The sequence below is a fragment of the Camellia sinensis genome, chromosome 15 (genome assembly GCF_055761805.1).
Source record: "Camellia sinensis isolate YWXY chromosome 15, ASM5576180v1, whole genome shotgun sequence".
Lineage (NCBI taxonomy): Eukaryota > Viridiplantae > Streptophyta > Magnoliopsida > Ericales > Theaceae > Camellia > Camellia sinensis.
This window is the reverse complement of record NC_138975.1, coordinates 111726677-111738463: the sequence shown is the minus strand read 5'-3', so window position 1 is coordinate 111738463 and position 11787 is coordinate 111726677. Positions and strand designations below refer to the sequence as shown.

At 34.0% G+C, this 11787-nt stretch overlaps 1 protein-coding gene and 1 long non-coding RNA gene across 2 annotated transcripts; both read right to left on the bottom strand.

Moving 5' to 3' along the window:
- Window positions 1-4018: 4018 nt before the first annotated feature.
- LOC114276275 (thylakoid lumenal 29 kDa protein, chloroplastic-like) lies at window positions 4019-7169 on the bottom strand (the record flags this gene model as incomplete). The annotated part of the gene is made up of 7 exons (XM_082908485.1): window positions 4019-4409; window positions 4492-4558; window positions 4948-5720; window positions 6176-6306; window positions 6794-6834; window positions 6944-7009; window positions 7125-7169. Coding segments are annotated over 5 exons (297 nt in total), but the record flags the coding sequence as incomplete, so codon positions are not given.
- Window positions 7170-8692: 1523 nt separating this feature from the next.
- LOC145813510 (uncharacterized) lies at window positions 8693-10612 on the bottom strand. The gene is made up of 3 exons (XR_014356626.1): window positions 10117-10612; window positions 9820-9872; window positions 8693-8751 (listed from the first exon to the last, which is right to left on the bottom strand). It is a non-coding gene; the product is annotated as an uncharacterized LOC145813510 (long non-coding RNA).
- Window positions 10613-11787: the final 1175 nt, after the last annotated feature.

Sequence of the window (11787 nt, the reverse complement as noted above, 5' to 3'; positions counted from 1 at the left end):
AACACACACTTGCACATGCAGATGGAATGCCCTACTTTTTACTACGACACCCTAAGCTCATATCGACTCGTGTGTGTGGTAGAACACATGCTCTGATACCACTCTATCACGGCCCAAACCTACCCCCATAGGTTTAGCGTCGTAACCAGCTGGTAATCCTTAGATTACCAAAGGCCTCTTAATAGAATTTCATGTAAATAGGGGCTGCGGAAGCAAATATATAAACATACAAAGTCCATTGAGCTATGAAGACATACATGGGACAGATAATTTTAAATTTTTAGAGATTGATGAGTGATGTCAAAGGTATAGTAATTACACGTTACTTCATACACTATACATACAAGTAGGACTTGTCCATAGTTAAAACAAAATGACCAGATTCTAAAATACAAAACAAATATGGCCACGGGACTTGACATGATTCGGAACCTCCTCGGGAGGCGCAAAGGGTGGCTGACAAAATAGAATTCCAGGCCATCAACTTTGAACCTGGTCACGTGCCTGATCACCTACATACATAATATAAATAGTGAGCAGGAGCCTAGTGAATAATAACCAAGTAAAAATTTTTAATGAATGATGTCCATTACAGAGTCAGAAATCAAAGTTTATATCAGAGACAGATTCTTATCAGAAACAGAGTCTTATGTATAATCAGATTCCAAATCAGAAACAGATTCATATACATGTTCATATTTAGATTTTGCATATAATCATATGTGGTACATCCATTAGCGCTAACAAATCCGATGACCCATGAAGGGACGGCCTTGAAGGCATTCTAATGACACATGTGCATAGAGACGTTTCCGATGACCCATGAAGGGACGGCCATAAAGGCATTCCGATGACCCATAAAAGGAACGCATATCATATGATGCTAAGGATGCCACGAATACACTTTCGAAAGTTAGACAACCATTCATTCATTCAAAACATAACATTTCAGAAAATTGATTATTTCATATCATCAGAAAATAATTAAAGTTAAACATAACTTTACAGAGTTATTACTCACAGATAACCGGTGGCTCCAAATAGATGAGTAGAGTAGGCAATTCACTTAACTTAAGGTACATGACCTACATAACATGATAGATACATACATTGGAACACACGCTTGAATTGTACATAACTTATTTCATTTGTTCTTAGTATGTTTCTAGCCTTTATCCTCATCATAGTGTCTTGATCTTGGTCTAAGAATGCCTAGGATGGAATAAGGATGAAAAAATTATACTTGAAAATATTTTTCAAAACTTGCTGGAAACAGGGTCTACATTTGAGCGTGGCTTTCCTCGCTCGAGCGTACATGCAAAATGTGAGGATTCGCTCGAGCGCAACTTCCTTCGCTCGAGCGGTCAACAAACTTTGAAAAAGTACTAGTTGCTTGATTTTCACACTCGACGGACGCTCGATCCCCGCTCGAGCGTGAGACTCAGACCTTTGCTTGAGCATGACTTTCGTCGCTCGAGCAATCTATAAAAACACATGAACTTCTGGGAGCATGCATTTCACGCTCAAGCTGACTTCTGGTCGCTTGAGCGGAAGTGCAAGATTACGAGGTCGTCGCTCGAGCGTAGAATCCGGCGCTTGAGCGGAAGTGCAAAATCTGGAATTTCTAGATTGCACTCCCTAACTCCAAGCTCGAATTCTACACCCTAAAACTCATCTTCTTAGGCCAAAATTCTAGAGAACATCTAGGAACTTGTAGAATATTATGATTTAAAGATCATTTCATAAAATTAAGGCCCAAAAGTATGTCAAACATGTAACAATTCAACTTGAAATGTAAAAACATGGTATGAACATGACATGCTTGTATTCATTTGAGTTTATGGCTTCTAAAACATGATCAAATGTGATCCATTGATGAGAAATGTTATGAATTTTTCAACTTATGCTAGAATTACAATATGCATGGAAAAAATCTTTGAAAACAACTTCAAAATGCAATAAATATGCATGCATATATGGAATGACTTAATTTTCTTCAATTCTAGCTCAATCCTTACATGAATTCATCTAATTCACTTGAATCCTTGTAAAATCTAACTCAATTACACAACTAAGAGTTTAATCCCTTACCTAGAGTCCACAATTCCCTTAGATTCTAGCTAGGCTCAACAAACTATCACCAATCCCTCCCAATTCTTGATCACTTTTAGCAAATCTCTCTTTTCCTTCTTGAATTGAGCTCAAGTTTCCTCTCCTCCCTCTCTCACAGTTGTGTGTGTGTATAGGATCAAGAGTGTGTTGAATGAAGGAAAAAGGGATGAGTGGAGGCAAAAAGGTGCCTTATATAGGCTTGCCTAATGATAGCTAATTAAGGCTAATCACATGGGCATCAAATTAATCTATTTAAATCGTTCCGAATCGAATTTCAATTAAATCTACTACAAATTTCTATAAATTCCGAATAACACATATATGAAGTTAATTTCTGAATTGAATGTCGATAAGGCCTTCAATTCACAAACCAAAATGGAAACATGAACAGATCTTTCTACGTTTAACAAATATAAACACAAACAATGCAATGCACAAGTAATTAACTTAGGATTTTTTCTTAATTACTTTTTAGGCACACTTAAATATGAATTAACGTTAATCATGGGTCGGGGTTGTTATAGCTACATGAGGAGATATCAGGGAGAATGACTCTATAAAATAAATAAGAGGTTGAAGAGAGATGTATGTTCGAAAAACTTGTACTCTAAGAAAGAAAATATACTTCTTTCGAAAGAAATTAATTCGCTCGTAAGAGTGCTAATTCCGGCACCACTGATTGGAGTTTTTCTTCTGTTTCAGATAATGATTGAAAGATCTTTTATGGATTTATTTGGATTAACAGAGTATTCAAAAATCACCTCTCTACAATGACATTTTGAAAAATGTTAGTAATCTCAATAAATTTTTACTTTAAAGTGAAGGAATAAAATTAAAACTTGTCACAACATTGTTTATTATTTTATTTTTTTTTGTATATTTTTTCAATTTATATAGTACTACTCTTTAGAGAATCAGGGAAAATGATAGCTTTTTATCTCTCTTCTACACAACATATTTTGTCGGCAAGCTAGAGACAAACGATCCTATATGGTAGGATCTTCAACATCAAGATATTCAACTTCTTATAAGTATATATGTCTTTTCCTTTTTTTTTAAGTTGGACAAGTCGTCTTAAATAAGCTTTACACAAATAATGAACTGAAATGAGATTTTTAGGGTGTATTAATTTTGAGGATTATTTCTGATAAAATATAACAGGAAGAAATGAACATATGCACCACCTCTGGGTTATGAAATCAACCTACCTCTAGGGTTTTATGCACTACCTAAAGTTTCATCCAAATGTCATGATTAAAGCAAGAGAAAATAGTATTAGGAATTAATACATCTAATTATGATTGGGGACACTGCTGGAAAATCGACTTTTAGCGGCGTTTTAAAAACGCCGCTATAAGTATTAAAAACGTTGCTAATTCTTTTTGTGACGTTTAGTACCAAACGCCGACGACGCGGCCGTCGCTATAGCTTTATGGCGTTTGAAAAACGTCGTTATATTGTTATAGGCGGCGTTTTTAAAAACGCCGCCAAAAGTCCTACCTAATTGTACTGTGACGTCACTATGACATTTAGCGACGTTTTGAAAACGCCGTTAAAGACATTTATACATTTTAAAAATCTAACCGTTGGGGTGGGATATAGTGACGTTCAAAAAACGCCGCCATAGCCTTTATTTTCATTTTTTTTATTTTTAACGTTGTGCTAATTTTATATGGTTGAAAAAATACCTGTCATAAACAATTATTAAGAACTAATAATTGATGTTTATTAAAATAATAAATAAACTAAGTTTGAAAACAAAATTAAAAATAAAATAATGAGGCTCTTGACATGTTATTATACCGATTAGTAACATGATTACACTCTCATCTATCCATCACATAACACATTTGGTATAAAGTTCAAAAAAAAAATTATAAATAAATAATAATAGTAGAAGAAGAAGAAGAAGAAATCTGATGCACCAACATTGTATTCAAGCAATCAATATTTTCTTTTTCCTTTTTGAAGACCCATCAAGTAGAGTAGAAAACTATGAAGAATCAATCAACATGCAAGAACCGTCCTTTCGGTTACCTTACAAACCTTAGCTTGTTAGAACATTAACTACATCTACAAAATATGATAGCAACTATTCAATACAAAAGTTTCTAAAGCCATATTTTAGATAAGTAAAGAGTTTATAGCCAACCCCTTGTATTTTAACAACCTCTCTCCAATGAACTTGTCGGGTCGGGGGGGGGGGCATACCTCAACTATAATACAAACTGCAGACCATCTTCTGTTTTTAAGAGTTAGTAATGTATCATATTTCTCCACTTGTCCTTCAAATCAACCTAAACAAAAGAAGCCCTTATGTTAACATAAAGAAAAATAATATTAAAGCAGAAAAAAGGCACAACCATAAAAAATTCTCACCTCGGTTCTCTCTTCAAATATGTCACGATCTGAATTTAAGATGAGCTTCTAGTTCCCTCTACCAAACCTTCAAAAGAAATAAATACAAATGAGTGAGGAGCTTTACATTATCCTAGAAGATATCATTGATTATTTAATTCTCTCAGTTGACATGAAAACAGTAAAAAAAAATAACGTCCAATTAGTACACATTAATGTGTGTTTGTAAGGGGAAAAAGTTGACATGAAAACAATCCTCGAAGAAGAAGACGACAAAACTTTCCACCCCAATGGTTAACTCATATCCCTTAGGGTGGTAAAACTGGTGCAGCATTTCAGGGTCAAACACATGCACATATAAAAAAGAAGATAGATCAGTTAAAATAAGGTTGAAAAGTACATATATAATAATTATTATTATTTTATTAAAAAAACAGATCTTATTAAAAGTAGCCCCAAATAGATAGCTGATATAACCTGAAGTCTTCCAGCTGTGTCCACTATGACCACATCCATATTCTTCCTTCTGGCCTCTTCTAGACCTTGCCTAGCTATTTCTGCAGGTTTAACACCAGTTCCTGCTGCATAAACAGGCACATCCACCTGTCCCAAGCTTATCATTGAATATGAGAATGAATTACGTGATCATGAATTTGAATCAAACATGAACGGTAACAAAGCAGAAAAACATAATAAATACAGAATATCATCTGGTTTCAACCATGTTGATCGACTTTGATCCAAGAACCCCACTTTTATACCTAGTAAACCATATTGCCGCCTAAACCCATTTTTCCTGTTCAACACTTATTGACTACATAAAGACAACACATATGAAAGCCTTAGATATATCATGTAACAATAGAGCTAAGTGACTCCAATGATAATATTCAAGTGTTATAGGAAAATCCAGATTTAGCATCAACGAAATGCTTACTTACCAAATAAATGGAAAGGAAAAACACATAAATAAAGAGTGTAAAAGAAGAGGATGAGAATTTAAATGAGTGTATTTCTTCATAGATCGATAACTGGATAAATTAACAATTCCATGAGCTGGAGTGATGTGATGATAAGTTTCTGCCAGTTGATGTCATGATAATTGAAATACCTGGCGGGGACCAAAGCCTATGGCCGAGAACTTATCTTTCATTTCCTGAACACTTTGCTTTCACCCACAGGGGAACCCTCCCTTCTGGACCTGGCTCTTGAGCATCTGACCTCCCAAATTGCTTGTCAAACAAGCCCCACTGTAGTTACAAAAAGCAATTGTATCCATTACATCCACGTCCCCTAATAATTTTGAAATAACTGATCACAAAATTGGACACAAAATATATATGGCCGAATATAGTTTTTCAAAAGTGGATCTCATTAACAAATCATGTAAATTCTTTGACCAGTTTCTGTGTTCGTAGCAAATTTGATAATTTGAGTTAAGCGAGGTAAAGCATAATGGATACCACATATGAAATGTGTATACACAGAGACTCCACATAAATACACAGAGACTCCATGTGCAATTGTGCACACACTATAGTCTATTCATCTACCATAAATTTGATGATGAACATATTGGTAAAAACAAATGATTTATAGAGTACACTCCACATAAATACGATGACTGATTCCAGAGTATCAGAGCAAGTTAATGGCCATGTAGGTAGTGTACAGGACAAACTTGGTGATAAGTATGACATGCAACCTGCAAATTGGATGAGATCAGCAAATGAAATAGGACCACCCTTGGAATATGAATCTATTTCCTTCTTTGCTTCCTCTAATAAATTCATTGCGGCGGAGAGCCCCTTATTCTCTGGTCTGCTAATCTCTGAGCTTCAAGCAAGAAAATATAATTGACAAGAAAAAAATAATAAAAAAAACATCAAGGTAACATTTCAGCATTGACTTAAAAACTTCTAACCGAAAAAATAAGAAGCAAGGAGTGAAAACAGTTCAGCCAAAAGACGCAAATAAAAGGAAACTCTGATGCCTAAACCAACTAAATCCAGGATCCAAAACCTCAATACAATTTTGACAATTTAACATAATTTTCATATTCCATAACCTTTTTTTACCACATTTAATACATCTGCTTATCATCGACACTGAAATAATAGGGTCATTTTGTGAATTGGCATTAAAATCCCTAAAAAATAAGCGGGAACAAAACATAATAGATGAATCATCTTTGGTTTGGTGAAAATCTTCACTGTACATGAAATACCAATCCTAATTTTTGATAGAATGCAGAATTTCATTCTTTTACTTTATTCTTTAATACTACATACTTATGCGTGGTAATGCTATATGTTAGAAGTACCTGAAACGTACAGATCCATTTGGGCCACCAGATTTTGTGGCCTGCAAAACTCAATTAGAATCATATGAGCTTTCTTGATATGTAATGTTTAGGAATAATATAAATTTCTACTTTCATCTCAAACTGTCAACAAGTAAAACTCTTTCTCACCTTATCATAAGTCATAGCATCATTCATCGCCAAAGTCAATAAGGATGGAACAAGATCTGGGTTTGCCTGAAATCGGCACATCAAGAATCAATGAAGCATTGTAGGTTTTAAATCTGTAAAATCAGGTCTAAATATGCATTACATTAAGATCAATTTCATTAAGCATGATGGCGGGATTTACCTTTATAGCTGTAAAACGGGTCCCCTTCACACTTGCTGTCAAAGAAAATATGTTAATTCAATAGACACCGTCAATGTTAAATGTACATAACTATTTGGTATCATTTTCATTTTTCATGTTTTCAGAAACAAAAGCAATGAAAAGTTCAAAGTCATCCATCACTTCCAAAATTTTTCTAAAATTTGAAAACAACTATTTGGTGCTTTCCTAAAACTGGGTTGCTTTCAGAACTTTTTTTCTGGAAACACTTTACCTAACAAGTTTTCTGTGTTTTTTGAAAAATGAAAACAAAGAATAGAAAACAAAAATGACACCAACAGTTTGGAGTACTTACACTGAAACTCAGAATGCTGTCTGCGCTGTATTAGATCAGCAGCATTAGCCTCTTCAACAAATGAGCCTGAGCTTGCTATTATTTCCTAGGGAGAGACAACAACTGGTAGAAACTTATCATCACATCACTCCAGTTCATGGAATTGTTAATTTATCCAGATATCGATCAATGCAAAGTTCGAAAGTAATTTGGCTGGTAGCTTCGGAAGAATGCAGTACTCATTCTGTTTGTAGATTAAACTTTTGTTATGCTGATGCTTTAGTTTTATGACAAAAAACTTGATTCTGCAAAAGTGAATCTACTCACTGATTCTGAGGGATAATCAGTTGGTGCATACCCAGCTCTGAAATAGATGACTGCAATTGCTTGACCACCACTGCAGGAGCAAAGGCTTTCAACTGGTTAAAGTAATAACTTACAAATAAAAACATCACATTGTAATCCAACAAATTTAGAACCCAAAACAAAAAAAAAAAAAAAAACAAAAAAAATGAAATATTTTAAGCCACAAAGCTACGTACACGAGAAGGGTTCCATCAGGTAGAAGCTCCGCTTGCTCATCAATTTCTGCCAATGTTTTCCGAATAGTTGTAACAGCATGTGTGTTACAAAGTTAAGGTAAAATAAATAAAATAAAATAAAACACTAAAAATATGTGAATAAACCTGCTGTCTCTGCAGATTTGCAACCACTAGGGTGGCGTCCTTACGGGCCTATTAAAAATAATCTTTTCATAATAAGCAACAACAATTAAGAAAATTAAACAAAACACAGAAGTATGAGTGAGAAAAAAATATTCATTAACTCAACCATGAAGAAAATAGACAAACAAATTAATGAAGCTAATTCTATTCTGCAACTTGACATAGTTACCAACCAATTAGATGATATTTCATACTCAATGGAGATCAACGGTCCTCGCTTTTAAAACACACACATAAATTTAATTGGATTTATTAAGCAATTTTCACTCTGCAAAGATGTAATGAAAGGCTGAAGTTACTAAATTTACACTAAATTGCACTGACATCAACTGAAAGAGTCCATAATTACCTTAGTCTTGGTGAAGAGATTGCTTTTCTCCTTCAAGAAAGGTGATGTCAAATATGATTGGGAATTAAGGGGTAAGTTGGATGATTTGCTGAATAAACAAGAATTATATTGGGCCCAGAGGTCGAAGCAGCAATGGCTTGCTAATGGAAAGCAGCACCTTTGTGTCTGATGTGGTGCTTTTCTCCTTGTTCTACCGATAATTCCAAATTTTCACGATTGCAACTTTTGACAATAAAATACCTATAGTTCATGTATGAAATGGAAGTAGATTAGAAAGAAATTCTTAGAGAAAGCAATATAAAAGAACAGGAGATGATATGTATAGGAGATATATTATAAGTAATGCAGCCTGAAAATTCCATACGTAGGACAGACAGATAGACAAGGCTAGATTGTTTACAGTCAAAATACTTCTAAAATTTCAAATAAATACCCACCAGGAACAATGGCTTTTAACTTCTTACCCTGACATTAATATCTGAATCAACACAACCCTCGTGTATCGTGGCCTCAGATTGATTATAGGACACCAATGCAGGTACGTTAATGGCCGATTGCAGATTAGCATTAAGATAATGACAATTCAGGACACAAAAATTTCGAATTTGAATCAACTTAAACTTAGCTACAACGCTGAGAAAGATATCAAGTCTGCTTGAAACTTTCTTAGACAGGAAACTAACAAAAATTGCAGAAACGTCAGTGGATGCAAATGAGTATTGTTTCCCAACCTAATTTATTCATCAGAATGTAGTCCCAAAACTAATAAATCATCTACCAAATGAGAAGCCAATATATTGTTGTCTTTTTGGTCCTTTAAATTCTTGCTAAACACGCTTTAAAAGCTATTTTTTCAGCTTTATTGAGTAAATTTGTCGCTTCTTTTTGAATGCACTGAAAAACTCAATGCACTCGTATCTAGGTGAAGGGTAATTTAACTATATAAGCAAGGCTTGGAATATGGAAAAATCTAGCTAAGCCCAATAAATATTCATCGTGTGAGTAAGCCTAGCCTCTACTTGGGGGCAAATTTGGATTTCAATACCACTAAAAAATTTGAGGTATTTAGGGCCTTGATCAAAAAAATTCATAAAACGTTTCAGCACTGGAAATGTGGTCTTCTTAATATGGCAGGCCAGTGTACTCTGGCTCGATATGTTCCTCAGTCTATTCCCATTTGCTTTTTCTCTTTTTTTAAGATTCCTAAGTATGTTTTAGACAAGTTATCTTCAATTATCCAGAAGGTTTTTTGCGGTTCGTATGGTAGTAAAGGTTTTTGTTGGCAGAATTGAAATAAGATTTGTTTACCTCTTCCTTGGAGAGGCCTAGGGTTGAGGAATCTTGGCTATCTTAATCAAGCTCTGTTAGCAAAACAAGCTCTGTTAGATTATCAATCACTGAAACAGAGCAATACTATCGCATTGCAGAATCAAAACTTGGCAACAACCAAATCAACAAAACAGAAGAGAGTTATAATATATATATATATATACATACATATATGTATATATATATATAGAATCACTGAACCAACACAAACAAAATAGAATCACCGAATCAGATTTACGATAGTCATATAAAGAGAGAGAAGGGGTAGATCCGAACCTTTCTGCCTTCTCTCAATGCCTTGATCTCCGCATAACAGATAGACCTTCGCAATCGAGAGAGAGACCTTCGAAATCGAGAGAGAGCGCGCTTTGAAATCAAAATCGAAATCGCTGAGATGTCATTCTGAGATGAATCACCGAGATTCGATCGATCGATCCGTTGAGAGAGAGCTTGAGAGAGAGCGATCCGTTGAGATATCGATCGATTGATATTCTGAGATGAATCACTGCTATTGGAAGTATTTGAGAGAGAGAGCGAGCCGTCCACAGATCAGGAGAGGGTTGAGTGAGTGAGAGCTTAGGAAGAGGGTGTAGAAGAGTGAGTCAGCGGCCGGCCCATTTAGGGAGATAGGGTTTAGAGATTTGAAGGCGCTTTTGAACGCCTCCTATCATTAAAACGGTGCCGTTTTCATTTAACAAAAGGCGACGTTTGCAAAACGCCGTTAAATATTATAAAACAGTGACGTTCAGAAAAACGCCATTAAATAAATGCCGTTAAAACCTACATTTCCTGTAGTGGGAGACATGAAACATAAATAAAAATAATAATAATAAATGATAAATGAGACACATGTGAAGACAGAGATTTACTTGATTCACCATAAATTAGGATTATGTTCACAATCACTACGATTTTTATTATGATTACAGAATTACAAGTTATAAGAATAACTATCTCACCCTCATCTATAAATGATAGAAATTAAAGTAACATGGCACAAATACAAAAATATCAAAATATCCTTACTAAAAAAAGTTAAAATTGCGATCGAGTAATCAATAATAAATATTTATCAAAATTCATATTGTTCAACAAATAGTGGAGTTGATTTTATTTCTAATAAAATGAAGTATGATTGTTTGTTCTCTTGCACTAGAGTGATTGTTTGTTCTCTTCCACTAGTGCCGTAACTTTATTAATTGCTTTTTAAACCATTTGTAAATTTTGCTTACTTTGATTTAAAATATATATAATCTTTTAGAAATGTTTTTATATATAAAGTTGTCAAACTTGTTTGATGTTTCGACTGCCAACGTTGGAACTCCGTAACCACATTGGTGTAATATAATTAAGGACCCACAATTAAAGGAGTTCTTAAGTGGTGATCTTCCAAAAGTCAAGGCAACCAACCAAATAATCACGGCGGGTACCCTTAAAATCCATTTGATATCAATGTCATCTGACAATTGAAAACATTCAGTTTTATTTATTATTTTTAAAAAGTTAATTACATTCACACATGTGTCCTACATTTATTTTATTTTTTTTTAATTTTTTTTATAAAGTTTAAGTTGGTGATCTTTCAAAAGTCAAGACAATCAACCAAATAATCGCGTACCATTTTGACCTCTATTATTTTATTTGTATTAGTTTGGTCTTAATGTACAAAAGATGTTTTAATTCAGTTTTTAATATTTAAATTATGTCAATTTTATCCTCAATATGTAAAAAGTGTTTCAATTTAGACACTTTTTGGGGTCCAATATTTATATTATGTCAATTTTGTCCCAAATGCATAGAAAGTGTTTCAATTTATACACTTTTATGAGGACTAAATTGAAACACTTTTACAAATTAAAAAAAAAGTGACATAATTTAGACATTGTGGACTAAATTGAAATATTTTTATATATTAAGGACTAAATTGACATAATTAAAATATTGAGG